Source organism: Tinamus guttatus, unplaced genomic scaffold, assembly GCF_059628265.1.
Source record: "Tinamus guttatus ecotype Peru unplaced genomic scaffold, ASM5962826v1 Tinamus_guttatus_pri_ptg000601l, whole genome shotgun sequence".
NCBI classification, from domain to species: Eukaryota; Metazoa; Chordata; class Aves; order Tinamiformes; family Tinamidae; genus Tinamus; species Tinamus guttatus.
In genome coordinates, this window is record NW_028289135.1 from 4,412,733 (window position 1) to 4,434,369 (window position 21,637).

Below are 21,637 nucleotides of genomic sequence, written 5' to 3' on the forward strand. Positions count from 1 at the left end.
CAGAAAGAAAGAGAGCGAGCATATTTTTAGATCAATGGCATGAATATATGGACTTAAATGATAAAAGCATGGCACAGAACTAAAAATATTTCTGGAAACTAATTACATAACATGGAAAATATTCAGCTTTCCAAAACATTGAAGAGTATAGGCCAAATTGCTTTTGTAAACAGAAATTAATGTCAGATTAATCATAGCAGTAATAATAGTGTCATTATCATTTTATTTTTCAGTTTCTGGTTTCCTAAGAGAACAAAGTTCATGAGATTATGGGTTTTTCCTTTTTCTTCTTCTTCTTTTTTTTTTTTCTTTCCTTTTTCCACTTGCAAGTTTAGAATCCACTGTCCAAGTTTAAAATAATGTCTGGAGGAGTACTGAGTTCATACAGCTTTCGCAAAAATGGGTGGCTATCCAGACAATCTATACCTTAAAGTTTCTTTTTCTGGGGACATGTAAGAAGATGAGAGGCATGCAGTTACTATAGTGCAGATATCAAAATGTGGGAGAGGGAAAATGAGGTTAGTAACAAGTTATGGAACCTAGTTGTATTAGTTTCATTATTTATAACAGGGATAGCTTCATCAGACTACAAAATATATATACATATATAAATATATATATACACACTTTATATATATGTATATGTACATATATATATAATATATAATAACTATTATATTATATATATATTTAACCATGTGATAGACAAGATCACAGAGGTCAAAAATTCAAAATTTACAGAGGAAGCAAAAATGGCTTGCTGGGCACGAAAGCAAGTCATGGCAACAAAATAAAAGTGTAACTAGTAAAATATATATATTTTAATACTGTATCATGAATCTTTAATACCTATTTTCAGAAACTGTTAAGTATTACATTATACATACACAAAAAGATAAGAGTAGATATAAAGGTTTTTGAAAATGGTGTAATAAAATTAAACGGACAAATAAGCAGACACGAAAGTTTTCAGTTGTACAATTGCATCAATTGCTCTACATGGACACTTACTACGGGTGAAAGACTATTCACAGAGTTCCAAAAAGTTGTATGTACAATACCTTGTAGCCCATTAAGGATGGAAGTAATTTCTATAGATTTAACTGTAGCTTGTTCAGAATTTTTGGCTTCAGTACTATCAAGTTTGGACCCAGTCTCCGGTGATGTGCTAGTGTGAAAGGGTGGTTTTGACAAACGTCGCAACTTACAGTTTTTAGGAGAGTACTTCTCTTCCTTCTCTTTGTCAGTTTTATTCTACATTAAAGAGAGGAAAAAAAAAAAAAAAAAAAAAAAGCTCTTGTCATTGGAGCATACAAGTTAACATGTATTACAGCTGAGCAATGGTGATAGTTACCTTCATCATGGAATCTGAAAAGGAAAGCTTTCCTCTTCACTCAAGAGTCCACAAATACCTTTCTGAGCCTATGCTGAGGTTCTTGCACCAGCGATAGGAATTACCTCAACACAAGTCTGAAAGGGGAGACTGCCAAGGCTAAGAAGCAAAGGCCAAGTGGCAACAGGCAGGACAGGGTCCGTTACCCCTGCTCCAGGGCGACCAGGGCTCCGGAACCGCTGCCTGGCACCGGCCAGAGGCTCCACCACATGTGGGGGAGAGCTCCGGCAGCGCAAGCAGCAGCGAGGAAAGCCTCCTTGAAGCCTGCAGCCCAAAGCATGCATCCTAATCTGACCCTAAATATGAGATTCCTATAAAAATGACTTTTACAAGGAAGGGCATGGAAGGGATAAAAATATATATATATACAATCAGACACAAGGGTTAGTCATTGGTTCATTCTCTGGAACCTGCTGAGCTCACAAATGCTGTTGCCAGGAGTTGCCCGCCTCCAAATGCTGCTGAAGAGGATCCATGTAACTTGTTCCCTGCTCCTGCATACTTAAATCCCACAAGAAGTACACGCAGGAGGAAAAGAAAAGCTTTTAAAATAAAAAAAAAAAAAACAGATAAGAAGAGGTGGAGAGAGGCGGTCATTTTTCTTGTTATGTGTTCATAGGTCTATCAAAAGGCTAGAAGTGCATATGTGGTAGTAGGTAAGAATAAACTAAAGTTGATGGAGGAGGGAGGAGTCCAGAAGGGGAACGAAAAAAGAGAGAGAGAAAAAAAAAAGAGAGACAGAAACTACCTTTATTTTCTTTCGATGCTTAATTTTTGGCACATTTTTATCAGCTGGTCTCACTATCTTGTCTGCCTTTATCCATTCATCATACCTAAAAGCAAAAAAATTATACACATTTAATGTTTTCAAGCAAACATTCAAAATATCATAAAATAATAGTGAATTCAAAACCACTAAACATTAAAGATTCAAAATTTAAGTAATTAATACACCTTTCATTATGAGAAGTTACAGGCTAATATTCAGTTCTTCGCATGCCTAGATATATAGGACAAAATACTCTTAAATAATAGAAAATATCAGCTTTGACTTGTGCCAGTCTGGATCAAACAATGTGAAATCCACATACATAAAATAGATAATTCTGTATGGATGTCTAAGAGGTGTACTTTGTACATACACTTCAAAATGAGATCACTTTAAAAAAAAAAAAAAAAAAAAAAAAAAAAAAAAAAAAAACAGCTACATGAAATGTGACTTGCTAACCAGAAACTCCTGTTCAATTGCCTGTAAAGGGATCTTTCGAGTCACTAACATTTTGAAAAGTGACCATTTCCCATTTTTTTTTTATTTCCCAGAGTTATATTCTTACTAAGAATACTCTTTTAACTATTAAACTGTACTTACTAATTTCACTGTACATTTCTGAAAAATTCAAGAATAAACTTTTTTATTTTTTTTTGGTAAGCGTAATTTGCTCTCCTGTTTAAACTATGAATTTAAATAACTGCCTGAATAGGAAGCAGGTATGTTAAAAATCAGCACACACTAGCTTGTGCTTCAAGGTGCAGGCACATATGAATTGTGAACTCACTAGGTAATCAAGTGAGATTAGATAGCTAATCTGAATAACGTTCCCATGGCCATGTGAGCCTTCAAAGATGGACTGAAGACCTGATTGTAAAATAGTGGCTGCTGACATCTTCCTAATTCTGTTTCTTCACAATTATTGCCAATTGTATTTATAACACTAACTAATAAATTTAAAATGATTATTCAAGGAAAAAAACAAAACAAGCAATCAAAAACCAAAACAAAAACAGCTGTAAGGTTACAACCTGTTTAACTCTCTAAGGCAAGATCTATACACAGAATTCCTGAAGCCAAATTCTGAGTTTTACATAATAATAATTCACATTAAAATACAGCATAATTCACGTAATAATACAGCATAAAATGCATACCTCAGAACACAACATAGACAGGAGGAGTCAAAGCGATCTCCTCAGTCCAGCTGTAGTCTTTGGAAAATGCAATTTTTCATAATAATTTCCCCCCAACTCATGCTACAACAATAAGCCAACCGCAAAAATCTTACAGCCACCTAACCTGGCAGAATGCAGCGCCCTGAGAGTAGCTGCATTGCTGCAGATGGTTTTTATTGTGCTCTTACCAGCTGACTGGTGAGAGGCTCAGATTTCTCCCTAACAGTTGAAGGGCTCTCTTCAGTGCTAGGAGAGATTCATAAACACAACCCAGGGCTGTCAGGCCATGAACTGTGCAGTCTGCAGCACCCCTCTTTATGCAGGGCTACCTTTAGAAAGCAGGAGGCCTCGCACACCCTGAAGCACGGAGCCTCCCAGCAACCAGCCTGAGGCACATAAGAGCAGTCACGAGCTTGCTGCAAAAGGGACAAGTGGGGGAAGATGAGGTGGAGAATCTCAGAAACACAACCCAAGCTGCAGGTGATGCCATTACTGGTGAAGTAGCCAAGATCTGCAAGACTCCCACCCTGAGTTTCCTGTTACATCACGCCACTAGAACGAAGTATGTGAAAGAGCCAGCCTGCCTGATACCGACTCGGGAATAAGGCTAGGAAAAGCTGCATTTCTGCCCAGATCACAGTTACTTCCCAAAGACTGGAGTGTCCTCAGGTTCCCGTGATATGAGCAGATAGAGGAGGGATGATGTGGAACATTTGGATTTTAAATACCTGGAACGCAAACGTGGTATCCATTTTCACACAAAGCACAAAGAATATCTAGATGGACTGAATGTTCCCTGTTATTTTAAAAGGCATTGGATTTGGTAGGGAAAAAACATGTGTTTGGGAACTCCTGACAATCCATTTCAAGTAATCTGTCTTCAAATCAAAGCCCTGTTTTTAAGAAGGAATACTGCTTTGTAGAATGCCAAATGGACTTTTCAGTTTAGAAAAACATAAGATGCTTTCCTTAGACCTCAATACATGCAAGAGAAGAGCAGAAGAATTAGATACATGTGTGAGGAAAAGAGCTTATTCTTGATATCCTGTTTCAACTATGCTGCCACAAGAATCAAGTATTCACTGATTCTGCTCATTTCCCACAACAAGACAATGTTCCACACTTGCAGACCAAGCCTGCACGCTGCACGTGCTGGCAGCGACTCAGGGTAACTGCACGGTCCGTTCAGGTGATGGCGCGCAGGACTGTGGGCCTCGCTGAGGTCACAGAGAGAGCAAGAGCAGAAACACAGAACATCTCTAGATACACAGACATCTGTGGATCTAGGTGTGTTTAGGTGTAATTATAAACAAACATTCACCAGTAGTCACAATTCCTCTTAAGAAACATAAATTGAAAACCTATGTACCCAAAAGTCACAGTTCCTCACAGCAGTATGTCCTATTCCTTTCCTCACTGTGCCTAAAGCAGCAGCCACATCCTGACAGCAGTTCTGGCATCATGGAAATCTCAAATGTATGAGGATACCTTCGTACGGCACAGCTTCATCACTCCCAGATACATACATCTTGCCTAGTCTCTGAATCTCTGCAGCCCCATGCCCAAATAGAGCCTGCAAGACAACATACATCCAGTAACCCACATCTACCAACCTAACCAAAAGTGACCCTGCTCTACTGGATAGTGCAGAAATACCCTGCAATCTAGAGAGCATATCAGGTGTCAAGCAGCATCTGAATCACATGTGAGACTGAGTCCTCTCCTTTACAGGACTGCACCTGATTAGAAAAGTAAAATGGAAGTCTTTCTCACTTCATAACTAATGATCCTTTAGATAGTATGTTCACAAAGCGAAAGAAAACATTACAACAAACACACAATTCCAACAGACTTGGCTTGTTTATACTACAGCACCATCTCTGCCAAGCCCTTAGCTTCCACACTTGCTTACTGGCAGATAAGAAACTATAAATACGTCCAGCATATATAGCCAAAAGGAAAATTCCAGGTTTTGGCAAAATTTTTTTTTCCAAATGTGCAGAATTGTGGAGAATTCTGAACTTAAGTACTGGAACAGCAGAAGATGACTTTTCATAATTCTTCCTCCATTACTCAGGGCACCTGAAACTTGACCACCTAAGTTCCTTTCATTTCAGAGGCTGACTTAAGTACAGAACTTGTAAATTGTTAATGATCATACTGGGATAAAACCTAGTATTTTTCCTCATTCAGGTTTCTGAAGGAAAGAAAATTATATAAAATCCTGAATATTCACCCTCTGATTCTAGTTCCTTGGAATGTACTGCAGAATAAATTCACCTTGAAAAACCTACACAGCAAGCTTTTCCTTAAAGCCGCCTTGGCAGCTGAAAAATAAAATTATGACAGATGTAACTGGCATTGTAGCTCCCAGGGAAGTTTTACGTACAGACACAGCATACAAAACTCAGAATGCAATTGAGTCATTTATTTGGAAGGAAGAAATATAATTCCCCTCTAGAGATGCTTCTGGTTAACGTATGATAACATAAACAGTTTTTTCTAGTAAGGGAAATATTAACATTCCCTTTCATTGCAAGGTAGACTCCATCCCATATCACAGTTCTTGACCTTTACCAGAAACACTTATCACTTGAATCACAGGAGCTAATGAGGTCTTTTAAGATAAAGTAGTGCAAATGTACAGTGCTTTTGAACTCCAATCTACTTCTGTATTTTCTAGTTACTATTAAAAAAAAAGATGTTTCACAGTGGTTAGTATCACTAGTCTTGAAGAGTTAATAAAAAAAAGGCAGCAAAGCTAAATAATTCTGAATACCCCAGTGCACACATTTATTCTGAATCTCACACCAATACTTAAGTCACCTCGTGATGAGAAAAAAATCTAGTAGTTTTTTAAGGATTCCAGCTCAGGCTTATGGTCTTAAAGCACAGGTCATACATGTTATACTGACCTAAAGGAGAAATATGAAAGCTGACTTTAAGGTGTGGGGGATGACAATTAAAAATGCCTTGGATTATGAGCCCAGCACGCTCCATAACCTAACATTAACTGTTCCTCCTAAATAGAACGCAAAAGTAAAGAATGCAGTGAAAGTTAATAGGGGAGAGGGAAGGGAACTACTACCTATCCCAAGCGACTCGAAGCCAGATCATATACCTCATACAAGATTCATCTTCACTACGTTAAAATGTCAAAGTGCTTGGATGCTGCCTCAGAGCTGCCCACACTTACCGTCAAATCCAAAACTTTAAATCACCTAACCTGAATTAAATAAAATTGGCCTCATTGTTTGCAGAGTCCAGGTGTATTTCCAAAGCTAAATCTCCATTACTGCTACCTTATTTTGGCGAAGAATCCTTATCTGTCAGCACCCTCCAGAGGGCTCTTTCTGCACCCCACAGTTAAGAATATAAAATACTAGTCCTGCTGCTAGCTAGACCAAACAACTCCTACCTCTCAAATGAGTGCAGGTAAAATGAGTGTGAAAAATGCTTTAAAAAAGTATAACCTAGTGACAGAAAGCAGTGTTCCTGATATCAATCTACATTCTTATTTAAAACAGAATTGAAAAAAAAAAAGGGGGGGGGGAAGAAAAAAAAGGAAAAAAAAAAAAAAAAAAGAAAAAAGACTCTTGATTTCTCCCTTAACAAGGAGGGTGCTTGAATCTCCAAGATAAAGGCTCGTTTTTGACTTTAGTTCTTAGAAGCTGTACTGCACAGATAAAACTCTGATCCTCAGCATATATTTAATAATATTAACTTGAAAATAGTTATGTTTACATACAAATTCCAAAACAAGAGAATAAAAGCAAGAGCCTCCTTTGATTGACACAGTGACCCTGCAGAGGAAGGGCGCCGGTTTTACGGCATGCTCTCCCTCGGCCAAACTGCCCCGATGGCGATGGAAATCCCACACAGACTCCAAACCCCAGCCAGGCAGGGCTGCAGCACCACTGGTGCCCTGACTAGGTACCAGGCTTCAGAGCCCACTGTGCTTGCCAATCTTGCCTGAAGATAGTTTATGTGACAGATTGTATTCTACAGATTGATATATGCAAAGTTCTGCACAAAACTGGTATCAAAGCCATCAGTATTGAGATGTTATGCCTCAGGAGTGGCTTGGATGATCCTGAAAATCAGTAGACCTAGATGCAAAGTGGTATATTCGAGGGAGGGAGAGAAGTGTCATGTTTTTGCAGCTGTGATCTCTGCCAGTCGATCCTGATAGCACTGCATAAGGACCTGCACTGCCCTCCTTGTCAGAGGTAGGATGGTAATCAAAGTCCAGATGATGAAGATCGTAAGAGCCTCAGATTTTTCAGGAGAAAAAGATTTGCTTCAGACTTTTTAAAAAGATGTACTAATTCAGTAATACAAAGTTCAAAACAGAGCAATGAGAGGAAACCAAGGAAAAAAAGATAAAAAGGGGCAGGGTGCGTGCATGCGTGTGTGTGAGAGAAGGAGAGAATAACAACCTTAGTAATCGGCTTAAAATTCACTCAAAAGCTTTACTTTCCTGTACTGTTTAAGTTTTTTTAAGTTTTCTATAAGTCTTAAGTGATAAAAAAATATATTAACATTTTAATATAGCATTAACAAAAACATGCTGAACACATTATATTCTCCTAAATATATTAAGAATAGCATAAGAGGATACTGGGCTAAGAGTCTTGTCTGCAAGTCCAAGGCAACCAAGGTACAGGGCAGGGCAGCAGAGACCAGATCTGAATGATAGTTATTTGCTGCAAACTAATTTGCCATTAAGAAACCTGAGGAAGTCTGAGGGTAGAGGTAAAGTAAGATTTTGTTTGCCTGTTAAGTGTGGATGCCCAACAAGAAAAATGAGAAAGAAAAAACTCTCTCTCCCACCCAAAAACTGATGTCTTCCTCATACTTCTTTCTCTTGGTAAATGTCAAACTGCTAGCATACACCGTTGTCCTGAGAAGACTGTGCACACAGACTCAGTTCAGAACACTATTCAAATATTGTATGAGATAAAACTGGCTTAAGAGAGCCAAAGGAGGATTCTATCATTTGTTATTTGGAGAGATTTAAAATAAGATAGAGAACAAAGGAAGACTTCTTTGATCAAGGCTTTTTAGGATGGCTTTCTATGTAACTAAAGTACTGCATTTATGTATGTTAAAAATCTAATTGTTTTATACAGTACAATGACCTTCACAGAACATTAATACTGAAAGCTTAGGACTCCAGACCTCTGTATTCATTTAGCTTTTAAAATACACAAGGGTATTTTAGAAGTCATTCAAGAAGTAATCGCTAGCTAAAACTCAAGTTACCTCACATTCCATCCACAGTAGTGCACCAAGTAAAGGACTTCTCCACCTTCGATGTCAGAATCTTTAATACTAGCTTCATACATTTTTTGATTTTTCCCTCTTCCATACCGCACTTGGACTTTCATGCCTGGTGGATAGCATTCAAACTCTTCTTCCTCATTGTTATTGCTGTCATCTTCCTCCTCCTCCTCCTCTTCCTCCTCCTCTGGTTCTTCTTCATCTTCTTCTTCTTCCTTATTCGTGTCATCTCTTGAAAGGTTTAAAAAATTGTAGAGTTAATATGAGATACTTGATAAGCTTTTCAGTTCCAAACCACATATATTGTTAAATATTGTGGATGCATTAGAGACTGGGAAACCGCAGGCTCCAAATATGTGAGAATGCCCCATGTGCGAATAATAGCAGCAAAATAGGCTATAGCAATATACACAAAATCCAGTGACTCTAAGGTGCAAAAGTGCTTCAGCTTAATGAAAAATACTCCATCAGAATCTGTATGAGCAGAAGTTGTTCAAACTCATCTTTATATGATGCACAATCATGCAATCCCTTTGCTTAAATACAATTTTTCTAACTGATCCTCCTTCTCAATACAGAAACTTCCTATGCTCCCTTTTCTGACACACAAGTTCTACAACTGCTTCTAGAAACTTGCTTCCCCCAAAAGATCCATGCTCTTTTATAATCCCTACACTTCGAAATGACTGCAAAGAAAGGCAGATTTTAGGGAAAAACCCTATAGAAGATTGTTTAGCAAACTGAGCAATCATTAATAATTTATGACCTTGCCATTTCTTGCCAATTATGCTAAGAGTCTTCTAAATATAAATGAAGCTTGTAGTCAAAATTAGCTTTGTTTGAAAACTGTCAATACCTGCTTGGTGCATTTATACAATAACTAAAGGCATCTACTGGGAACAGTTTTCAGAGGCACTAAGCACAGCCAGGGGCTGCTCAGCAGTTCCAGAAGGTATCTGCAACCAGCTTAGAGGCAGGCAAAACAGCAGCAGTTATGGAAGAGGGAAGAAACACTTTTCAATCTTAAATAGTTTTGCAGTATGTTATTACTGGCCCTTGCACTATTGACTGCTTGCTAAACTCACAATAACCACAGGCCACTAATCATTTAAAACCTGAGACTTGGAACAGATACACTTGGATGCATTACAAGCTGCATAAGAAGAGATGACTGCTGCTCCAAGTCCAATACACACTCATTTGAAGTGAACCTCAAACACAAAAGTTCATATTAAATATCTAAAACTTTCATGACATATTCCATAAAAGAAGTCTCATTTGGACCAAGCTTTCTTTCTGTAAAAAGATCAAACATTTTAATTATTTAAATACTTCTTTCTTTTCATTGCAAATTGCAGTATTATTATCTAGCAAGCTGCCAAAAGAGAATTCAAAACAAGGAGCTAAATTCAACCCTAGTACAACCACAATAATTTAATAAAATTATGTCAAGAATGAATGTTGTCCTTTCTAGGCATACACAATAAGACAAATACTGAAATTCCCAATTCCAATGTCTTAATTAAACCAAACAATAGAAAATACCTCTATTAAGTTCTATGTTGCACAGACCAGACAACTCTGTTTTATATGGCTAGGATCTTAAAATGATTATATAATATGCTTGCCACGTGCACTTCACTACTGAAGTTAAGACCACCACAGCTAATAAACTATAATATAAACGACTGAGTTTCGCAAGCGCATCTCCACTGCATGCTATATGGCAAAATCCACTCCCTAAGGAAATCACTAATAAGACTCCCCAAAACTAAGCTGAAAGTTTTCGGAACAGAATTCTATGAAAAACACAACTTGTATCATGTGGGAGTTTAAATGTTCTTAAGTTAACATACTAAAGCAACAACCCTAGCTAATTTGAACTCTGCAGTCACTGACATTCACAAGGCAAGAAGAAATTACACAGCATCAGGAGCAATCACTGCTGTGGAAAAAGATGAGCCCATGACTTCCTGTTACTGCAAAGATTTTCAAAAATGCAACAGACCAAACCGTGTCAGGAAAAAAAATTCAGGAATTAGTGGCAGAATCCTTGAACGATATCTGTAAAGAAGAAATATCCGCCTATAAAAGAGATACTGGATTTTCCACAATCTGTGAATGGTGCCTGCGGCTATTTAGAAGTCCAGCAAGTTTACAGCCTCTCGCCATAAACACACACTATGACTTCTTTGGTGGGTTTCTAGAACGGCTTCACACCAATATCAGGACCCCTCTGAAAGAGATGTGTGAAGTTCTCATTGTGAACTTGAGTAACTTGGATGGTCAAGTAGGTATGTAGAGAGCAAACTGAGCACAGGTGAAGAGAAATGTCAGGAAGCAAAAGTAAAATGGAAGCAGAGATGATTGCAATTAAAGAGAGTTTTCTGAGGAGTGACTTGCAAGCTGGAGACTAGGAAACCAAACAAAGAGTGAAGAATATTCCTCGTTTGGGGAGCAGAAAAATCTGTGGCACTCACAAAGCTCCTGGAAGAGAAAAATGCATTCCAATGGTTGCCAAGAGAAAGGTATCTGGTTTACAAGGCCATAAAAAGCTCAAGCCTGGCCATGCAGATGAAGGAGAAGTCGTGACTGCCATGAAACAGAAGTTTGTAAGAGAAAATTGTGAGTGTAGCCATCCAGCATGCACAGTAATCATGACCACGCATATACACACGTCATACTTCTCGTAACGTCGCTTAGGTAAAACCCCAGTAAAAAGGCAAGAAACAATCATCTTGGCAGCAAACATTGACAACTAAAAATACATAAACAGAACACCCCAAGGCTGCAACAACTTGAACGGCGCAGGCAACAGCGGATGCAACAGGACGGCAGCACCGTACATGCAAACTGAGCAAGAGACACAGAAACAGAGGTGTCATCATTCGCCCAAACCAGAAAACGCCACAAAGCTCATTAGGACTTGGTAGCATTTTCAATTACAACCACGGGTTAGAGAACACCCCCACCGCACGCCCCCAGAATGAGAGCATGTATCTTCACCAGCAGGCAATGAATGAATTAGAACTCAAAAAACATTTGTTAATAACAAAGCAAAATTACTAAAGGGTTTAGATCACACAAGCATGGCAGATCATCAAATTCAAAGAACACTGCAAAATAGTCTAAAGGTTCAAAATGCTTAAAGCATTCAAAAAAATACATATGGCAGACCACAAAAAAAAAGAAAAAAAAAAAAGTAAAAAACAACAGTTAGGCATACTATCAAATGCATATTAACAAACTAAATAGTGCATGCTATCACACCACTGAAAGGAGCTCCAGTAACACACAAACTTGTTTCAGCCCACAGTCTCCGGCAGCAGCCACGGAGCTGTCTCGAAGCCCACACGGCCTCCAAGACAAGGTGCGATTCTCATCATTCCATCAGCCTCCCAGAATCCCTGCCTGGCAGCAAACCTCTACGTGCTCCAACACATTTCCCCGACAAGCCACGCTGACACACACCTGGCAGATGAGTTAGCAAATGCAAGGTAATTTTTCAAGGGTTATTCTAAAACTTGAGGAAGCAACATTATTTCAATTATTGCTTCAATTAAGCTATTACAGTTAATTGCACCACTAGCAGAAAAAAATTCCAGTGTAATCGACACTTCAAGTTGAGCGATTAGCTTCTATTTTTGTTTCTGACCCCTTTTCCTTTCCTTTCATCCTAAAGCATTATTTAACCTCTATCTCATGTAATAGAGTTAGAAAGTTTTGGGTCTCCTTCATCCTCTGTGGTTTTATTAATCACAGCTGAATTAAGATAGAGGTATTTTCTAAACCATGAAGAGACCACTAAGAGCTGGTATCATGCCATGATACTAGAGTCTCACTTTAAACCTTTTTTAAAAAAACAAAAATAAACATATCAATATTTATTTTCTCTCAAAACTCACAAAGGAAAGCCTAGAACTCCATGTTATTGATCCAAGGACTTCTGCCTACATCCACAGAAAATCTGCCTGAACACACAGTTATCTACAAGATAAGTGAAAGGGTCTCATGTTACGGCTCCTAAGCATTCAACCACATTTCTTAAATATTCTGAAACATTCTTCACATGGGTGATGGGTGGCTTAGAAATTTCACTGAGGAGAATGAAGCTTCTCATTTTGACGGTACTCATTTGCACTCAGCTTGAAAACATCTACTACCACAGTTAATAACTCTGCAGTGACTGCAGGCTACTCAAGGCAAAGAACTGGTATGCCCCACAGGTACATTGACACTGACACACTGTTACCCTTTCATTAGGGCTTTACTGCCACAGCAAAAGCAACAATACATTTCCCATGTATATTTATTCTCCCAAAAAAAAAAAAAAAGGCAATTAGGGACAGTATCTGAAAATGCGACTATAAAAAAGTAAAAAAGCTTCTTTTCAACACAAAGGCAGCAGGAAGGCACTAGCACGACATACACCACAATTAGGCATAAAGACATGTTGTGTGACTGAACCTATGCAAGTTTTACAAACATGTCCTTCTTGCACTCATACCCACGGTCTAGGCACAGACATCTGTTTTGAGTCTAACTGCGCGATGAGCAAGATGCACTTCCCTCCCTTCTCACAACCCAAATGATCAGTGCCACACAAAACTTAAATCAGACTGCAGAAAGAAATCTCTATAATGTAGTTAATACAGATCCAGGAGCTAAGGGACATGTTATTTGTCTCAACCCTCCCTCTCTCCTGAGCATTTGAGCCTTCCTGCTGCCATCTAGATTCACCACCGCACATGTTGACACACAAGGAACTAAAGACAATGTTGCCTCTAACGAGCTGTTATCTCCCCCATGCAAAACAGAGCTTCTGACTATCACATAACCTTGCTGCAAGTTGCTTTTGGGAAATACCTATCAAGTGTTTCTAGAAAATACAACTTTTGTACAAATTAAATCCCTCATGAACACAAGCATAGCAGGTAAGCCACCAAAACCCTAGTGAACTCTACCACATAACAATGCCCATCCTAACTAAACTCCCTAGCTCCTACTTTACTATTGGACTACTTGCTTTCCTTTCTATGTAAAGCAGTATCTTATAAACTTCATGAATCCCTATGGCAAAATACTAGTTAGAAGTGATTGCACTGTGTAAGTAAAAAGAAAGAAAGAGAAGATAATTTATTGAAAGGCAATCGGATGAATTTTGAAAAACAAAGGAAAAAGTCATTTTTCCTGGATTGTTTTTTTTAAAAAGTGAAAATATAAGAAAACCCAAAACACTATAATGTCATAAATACCCTAAATAGACCCAAATCAGAATTTAAAAACAAATAATAATAATAAAAAAGAACATGACTACTGAATTTATAATTATAAATATCTTTTTCTGCAGTACCATGGCCAGTTATAAGATGCCCTACTTTCCAAGTATATAATAGACACCGAAAATAACATCATTGGTGTGGACATATATAAATATACAATAATTAGAAAACTGCTATTTTCTAAGCAGCACAAAGATTTCCACCTACTTAAATGTGATGTTTTGTGTCTTTAAGAATTTTGAAAGTTCAGCAAACTGTTTATAGTACAAATAACCTAGTTAATCTTAAAAATGGTATGTTAACAAATTTTGGTTTCTATCTCAAGTAAGAAATATTCACATAGAATACAATACAAGTGAGAACACATACACAAGAAGTGTGTTCTTTTGAGTTCAAATAAACCCATTTTTTCCTGTACTCTACATTTATGAGTTACAAAATGTTTCCAGCTGGGGCTCTCTGAAAATTTATAGGAAGACAAACATTTACAGAAGGACACTCACAAAACCTATTATATCAAAATCAAAGCCCTTAAGATTAACAACAAAATAAAAGTGAACTCAAAAATCAACACACCAAACTAAGATATTTAATTATAGATTTTTCGCTATTAAGAAAGAACAATCTTATGTCTAAATATCATTTACTTTTATTAAAATCACTAAGTAGCAAAGACCATTGGAATGGCAAGGGAATTAATGAGGCAACAGCTGGTATTAAATATAAAAACATACAGACTGAGAAGTTTAAGTGAAAAGTACAAAAGTTGAAGTTCCTTCAACTATCTACTTTCCCTATTATAACAGCCTCTCTTAAGTATCTAGTGCTGTCTTCCTTTGGAGACAAGACACTGGGCTAAGATAGACCTTCGATCTGACCCATAATGGCCATTTTTTGTGTTCTTGTTCATTTACTCAAAGTCATGCTCAACAAGTCTAATTGTAAACATATTAGCTGTTATGTTGGTGACTAATGAAAATTATTAGTCTCTTTTTAAATTTTTTATTTTTTTCTGTCTGCCATAACTAACGCACTTTTACTTTCTTGGGCTGAAGCACAAAAACTGGCTCATTTCATAAATTGAGAGATCACTTGCAGGCTTCATCCATTGATTACATGGCCCTGACAATCCCTATTACCTCAATCTTCTTTTCCTTAAGCCTCCTATTTAAAGGACTGCACAGGACTCTCCCGTCAATAGCACTCGCACTCAATGGCGAAGCCGTTACTAGAAGCTGTTACTGTGTCTGTCCCTTCCCATGCTGTCTGCAACATTACCCTGCCCAACAGCAAAAGCTGGAAACCACCAGTTTGGGATACGCACATAGCAAAATCAGTTAGACAGACTACTAGTAACGGCTGCATCCCCTCTCCTGCCCCTATCCCCCGTTTAAACCAGATGAAGTTACCTATGCTTTATACCTTTATCTTGCTCATACAGTTTATAAATATTTAGAATTAGATACTGCAAAAAACACAGAGTTTTTCACTTTCTATTTGTTTTTAGTTAGCCCTACAAACTTCAGTAAGACTATCTATGACATGTAAAGCTAGGAATTCACATAGATCTCTGGAAGACAGAAGCTTAATTCATCATAGGGATGTTAGATCTGAAGTTCAAATTATAAGACAGTAAAACTCAATGATCAGACAACAGATGCCTTAACTGATTTTAAACAGAGTATCTTACCCTGATTTTTCTTTTTCTTCAGCATCTAAATTTCTGTTAGGAAACTCCATTGCTTTAACCTTTTCCTCATCCTTATCTTCCAGTTTGGTTTCATCTTCAGTTTTGATTACTTTTAAGTCTTTTTCCTGCTCAGGTTGAGTATATGCAGAATCTGGCAGATTTTTTTTGTTTCCCTAGGATAATAAAATATTTTAATCAATTTACAAGATTAAATAAAAACATAAAGGATTTAGGAAAAAGACAGACCCAACCCCCCCCAAAAAAAAAGTAGGACTTTTTCTAAAATGACAGCTCTTCCCTTCCCCTTACTCTTTTTCCCACTGAAGAATCTCACCCTAAACATAACAAACTTTGAACAAAGCCTCAGCCACTCTCCAAGGTAGTTTTTTTCATGATGACACAGGCAGGCGGCTCTCAAACGTGGCTTGCAGAGCAATCCCTACAGCGAATGCTCCAGAGGGCACACCGGCACGCCAGCTGCAGCACTGGCCCAGCTGCGCTTCTGCCCAGAGCCGGTACCAGCAGAAGGGCCAGGGCTCGTCGCCTCTGGCCCACAGAAGCCCCATGGCACCGCCGCGTGCCAGCACAAATGGCTGCAGCTCCGCTGTGCAAATTGTGTGCACTTTGGCTTATCAGCTTGGATTCCAAAACCCGCTGTTCACTCAGGCGTTTGGGCAAAGATACAACCATTTGCCTCTCCAGATTACTACAACTCTCATTAAGGCACTGTTTACAGTATATGACCCCCATGTGTGTGTTTCACACAGCAGGACTGGAGAAATAAACGCAAGATTTACACTGCAAGACTCACAAGTGAGGCCAAATGCAAAATAAGAGCCTAAGCACTGCAGGTAGCTGTGAGCATGTGCTACCCAGGTCAGGATAAAGCAGCACATAAATTGGTCCCCGTCTGATCCGGGAGGCCCCAAAGAGATGGAGTGTAGCAGTTGCCTCCTCACAGGTCACACATTCTGACACCATGATCCTCTGAAACAGGCACCCGGAGATAAAGCTAGTTCTAAATTATTACTTACAGCAGCTTTTGAGCTGTTTAAAAACCACGACATAGATTTCCATCACAGTGTCAGGATTATCATATTGCCTCAATTTATCAGAGATATAACACGATATAAATGTTTTTAATATATAAATGTTTTGAAATGTAAATATTTTACCAGAATGGTGGTCTTATCACTCTCTTTACATTCATTATCATTCTCAGATAGCTTTTTTTCTTCCTCTTGTCCTATTGCTACTTCTTCCTGCTTGTGCTCCTCCCTATCTGCTTTTATTTCTTTTACATCCTGCTCTTGATCTTCACGCATCTTTGCTTCTTTTTCTTTTTCACAATCTTTGCAAGGCTTGCTTGTCAATTTTTCTGGCAATGCCATCTGAAATTCAATATTCGCTGATGTACAATATTCTTCAAAGCCATAGAGATACCTGAAGGAAGAAAAGTTGCATTCTGTGAAAAAGTTTTGACTTTAGCAAAAAAGACTTCACTACTTACAAGCTCTTTGCTTTTTTTTTCCTGTACTAAAATGTAAAAAAATAGCTTTTTAGTAGTAAAATAGAATACAAAATATATATATTTGTAAAGAAAACTATGGAAAAGAAATAAAATATGTAAAAAAGACAAAAGAAAAGTGAAATTCAAATTACATGGATAATGAACAAGTCCTATAATAAGCACCTCTAATTCTGAATAAATTTTCAAATCAACTTAAAAAATAAATTTGTAATTACAAATGACATTTTTCCAGGTGTCCTAAAAAGATTAAATTATTATACTAGATTTTATAAACTATTAGATTCTTAATTTTTTATTAATTTTGACATAGGATTCATGTTATAATGCTTGTATAACTTATTTCAGTCAGAAATCATAGTAAAAAAAACTCTCAACACAAGAAAAAAAAACAAAAATATACAGCAAAAGTTGTCTGCTTGAAATATACCAATATATAGTGACTTCACAGTGTAGAGCACTTTCTGCTTGGTTGAAGTGAGATTGGCATCATTTTCTGTCCTCTACTCTAGTGTTAATATACTTGCATGACAGACTGACAAACCAAATAATTCTGGCAATGAATAAAATAGAATGTCAGAAAAGCTTTGAATTCATATTTGACTTCTGAAAACTTCTAAAACATCATTAACACCAACCCTAAATATTTAACTAAGGAAAACAGCAATTGAAATGTAGCCTTGGATTTTTTTTTCTTTTTGTTTCCAGACTTCATGGATCAGCATTGATGCATTAACATCAGCACCAGGGTTTGCTTGCCTATACCAAATACATAGTAGAAGACTGTATACTTCACTGAGTAGACTTTGCATTTCCTTTCCCTCTTCTTTCTCAGTGAAAAGGAAAGTTAAAAAATACAAAAGTATCTATATATTTTAAATGTTGTACATAAAACAGGAAACGCTACTCCAAAATACCAATTTATTACAGTGATTACCTAGTTGCTTTCAAGAAAGAGCACACTAACAGAGGCAAGACATAAGCAATTAGCCTAAAGTTTTTTTAAAAAAAATCAATTTCACCAAAAAGTATGGATTTTACTTTTATTGCTACCACCACACACACACACACACACAGAAAAATCTAGTGAACAGAACTAGTGAAATTAGGGCTGTTTTAGCAAGAATTTCACAGCTTTTTTGCTTACTTTTTGTATGCACACTTAACATTGTACCCTGCAGCTGAATTCAACACTGGAATTCCAAGATCTTGATAAACTTGCTTCCACACTGCTCCGCTTTCAATCTATGAAAGAAAAAATTACAGCATGTTTGCCAAGTTAACTCACTAACGCGCAAATAAGTCAATAACATTTTATAACCTTGAAAAATAGTTATAATTCATTTCCTCTGATCTATAAAATTTCTTCTTATCACACAGTATTTTGCTGTAATGCAAAGTGCAGTCCACTAAGTATTTTCAAGCAAGTTAGCATTTTTTATTTTAGTAAACCACAGCAGGTTTCCTCTGCAGGAGGTAATAAAGCAAAGCAAATAAAACAACACAAAGAACAGGAAAAAAAAAAAGTACATCATTTTTGTTTTATATTTAAAATAAACTTTAACTATCAGAACTGGAATTTTAATCTAAAAGAAAAAAAAAAAGGATCCAAAGCATTAGCAACACTCAAGCCCTCCATTATGTCTTTAACATGCCTCTTGGTGTCCAAGTTTTGTAGGCAGTACCACACGTTCATTTCTAACTACCCGGGAAGGTAAAGTGAATGTGCTGCAATACCCTAATACACCATCCTCTCCTCTCATCACCTCGGGTATCAGAACGATGACAGCACATAAGTATACTGCTCAACTGACAAACTGACTTCATCGCAAGAAGTTCAAAGCAGCAAATGCTTGGCCAAGAATTCCAACTATTTCAATTACTGCCCCAAGAAAAATTCCACTAATCCCAGCCAGCACACTACATGCTATCCACAACAGATAGGAATTAAGGTCCCCACAGAAACCACAACTTAATGAAGCCTCAGAGGTAAGTGATCCAAGTAGTGAGTTTTCTCACTGGCTGAGATAACTTTATCACACAGATATTTGTGTGTCAAAAACAAAAATGCTGGCTGATTTTATGCAGCAGGAATTCAACACTCTGAGTATATGTGTAATTTCCTACAGTTTCTGGTTCCTGTCCAAATATATGTGTAAAAGCTACAATAAGTTTTAGACATCTTTAATTTTCATCTTGCAGCTCCCTAATGCTGTACAAGTCTCTTTTATCATTACTTAAATCAAAATAATCAGCACCCTTAGATTCTATGGATCACACACTAATACTTACATTATCAAATCCTCCAAGCTTGTGTACGAGTCTAAATAATTTGAAGAGATTCAGATTTCTGTATCCTAGTACAGGTCGTTTATTAATAGGAGTCCCTGTGAACAAAGACAGTAACAAATATTTTGAAATTTCCTTTTTCAGAACAACACAAAATTCATATCCTATACTATTCTGCACAATTAAACACATCACCTTGTGCCTCTGCTACGTTCTCTCCATAAAAGGGAACAAACCCAGCTTTATTACATCCTTTTCCCCACAGTTCAGTGATGTCATTTAACTCCTATATAAGCATTCTTCCTGGTAGCACAATATAATATGCACAAATTATTCAGCTTTTCTTGCTACGTGTTACATATAATTTCGTTTTAGCCAATAAAAATACTACACATAATAGTATCAGTGTAATCTTTTCACTAGAATGTAAAACACATCTCCCAAGAAATAAATCCCATAATGCTTCAAAGAGTTGCAACCTCCTGTGCTGGTGTACCAGCAGCACACCAGCAGTACTAGCTGCCACGTTATTATCTCTTGCAAGCAAAGTAGAATTCCTCTTAGCTCATCTTTGCATGCAATTACAGTACTAATGTAGCTACACATGTAAATACAGGCAACATACCTCCAAAAAAGAAAAAAAGAAATTGTATTTTTCTTTCAACGTATAAAAGCTTGGTTTACTGCATTAACTTTTTTTTTTTTTTTTTTTTTTTTAACTGCATTAACTGTTAAATGTCTTTTTTTTTCTCCTCTCCAACTTTTATCCATAAGATACAAGCATTTAAATTACTAGGATTGACAAAATAAAACTAGCTTTTTATGATCATGTAAGAATGTATTTGTTTAGCTTATTAAAGTTATTGAGTATACACATTAATATTACTTAAGACATTAAATGCTTGATTACATAGTTGCAAGTATACAGGAAAAGCCAGAAGCAAGAAATACCACCTCATTGTTTCCAAAAATGAACTGCAAAGCACTAATAAATCACAGACTCAAATCCTAATGTATTGTTATGTAATGTATTTATCTCCAGATATAAGTCAAAGATCATAATTACCTCTGTCTTCCATAAACTTGTATAATTGCTGAAGAAAGCTTTCTCTTTCTTCTGGAAAAGGCTCTATCTCCTCCTGTTTTAAATAACGCACACAAGAAAAATATCACTTACCATTATGAACTATAGGGTTTCATTAAGCAAAGAAGTGTAGTGATTGATTTACGTTCAAATGTTGAAACTCGTCTTACTCTGTAGCATCCAGTTGCTAAGACATATATGGTTTTGGTATTATGCTACATGGAAGTACGTTTTAAAAGCTATGTTCAGAAAGACTTTTTATAGAAATGTAGATTTTTATATAAAAATGTAAAGGCACATCCAAACAGGATTTTCAGCAGATCTCTGAAGTGTCATAAGGAATGTCATAAATCCAGACGCATTCTCGATTTTATCTATTTAGGCAAAAAGTACTCTAGGAGACATCTGTTTAATGGTCAAGAGATTTTATCAGATCAAATCCAATTCTCCTGTAGTTAAGCAATTCCTTAATATCTGTATGTACTATGTCACTTTCAGGGACAAAGGGGAAGATAAAACTGGGCTTGCACTTTTTTTGTAGGAGCTCTAATCCACAGTACTGACAAACCACAGCCAGACACTGCATGCATACTGCCATGAGGTACCAGCTGAATGCCGGATGAGCAGGATCAATCCCAGAACTGAAATAACAACAAATATTTTGTATTCAGTTCATTACAGTAATAAGTCTTTGCATTAGATCTACTCAGAAAAATAAGCAGTAGAGTTTCATGGCAAAACACTATGGTTACTTTATAATACCTTATAATTTTCTTTAGGAAATGCCACTTGCCACAACCAGTAGCAGTTAATATTGTAATTTTGATACCATCATCATTTTATTTCCAGTATAATCAGGATTTCTAAAAATTCGTATGACTAAGCTATTTCAAAACAACATGCTGACTGCAAGTTGATTAATTCTCTGCATACTGCTTTAATAGTAACTACCTATAAAGTTTCTAAAAACACAACTAATAGAAGTTATTCAGTAAATCTATAGGAAACATTTTCTTTGGTGTATCATATTGTGCTCATCTTTTCCATCCCTATGGCAGTCTCCTTACACTAAAGTTTCACCTACCCAGAAGCAAAGAGACAAGGTACTGCAAAAGTTATATACCAAAACATTTGAAAAAGA

General features: G+C 37.0%; 1 protein-coding gene across 1 annotated transcript in view; it reads right to left on the reverse strand.

Moving 5' to 3' along the window:
• ARID4B (AT-rich interaction domain 4B) overlaps positions 1 to 21,637 on the reverse strand; it is an 85,032-nt gene that overhangs the window by 9,403 nt on the left and 53,992 nt on the right. Inside the window, exons 12-19 of the mRNA XM_088534904.1 lie at positions 20,479 to 20,551; positions 19,416 to 19,510; positions 18,271 to 18,368; positions 16,771 to 17,038; positions 15,596 to 15,768; positions 8,606 to 8,854; positions 2,142 to 2,226; positions 1,062 to 1,254 (exon numbers count right to left, since the gene is read on the reverse strand). Of these exons, the coding sequence (XP_088391030.1) occupies positions 1,062 to 1,254; positions 2,142 to 2,226; positions 8,606 to 8,854; positions 15,596 to 15,768; positions 16,771 to 17,038; positions 18,271 to 18,368; positions 19,416 to 19,510; positions 20,479 to 20,551 (1,234 nt within the window). The remainder of the gene's footprint in view (positions 1 to 1,061; positions 1,255 to 2,141; positions 2,227 to 8,605; positions 8,855 to 15,595; positions 15,769 to 16,770; positions 17,039 to 18,270; positions 18,369 to 19,415; positions 19,511 to 20,478; positions 20,552 to 21,637) is intronic.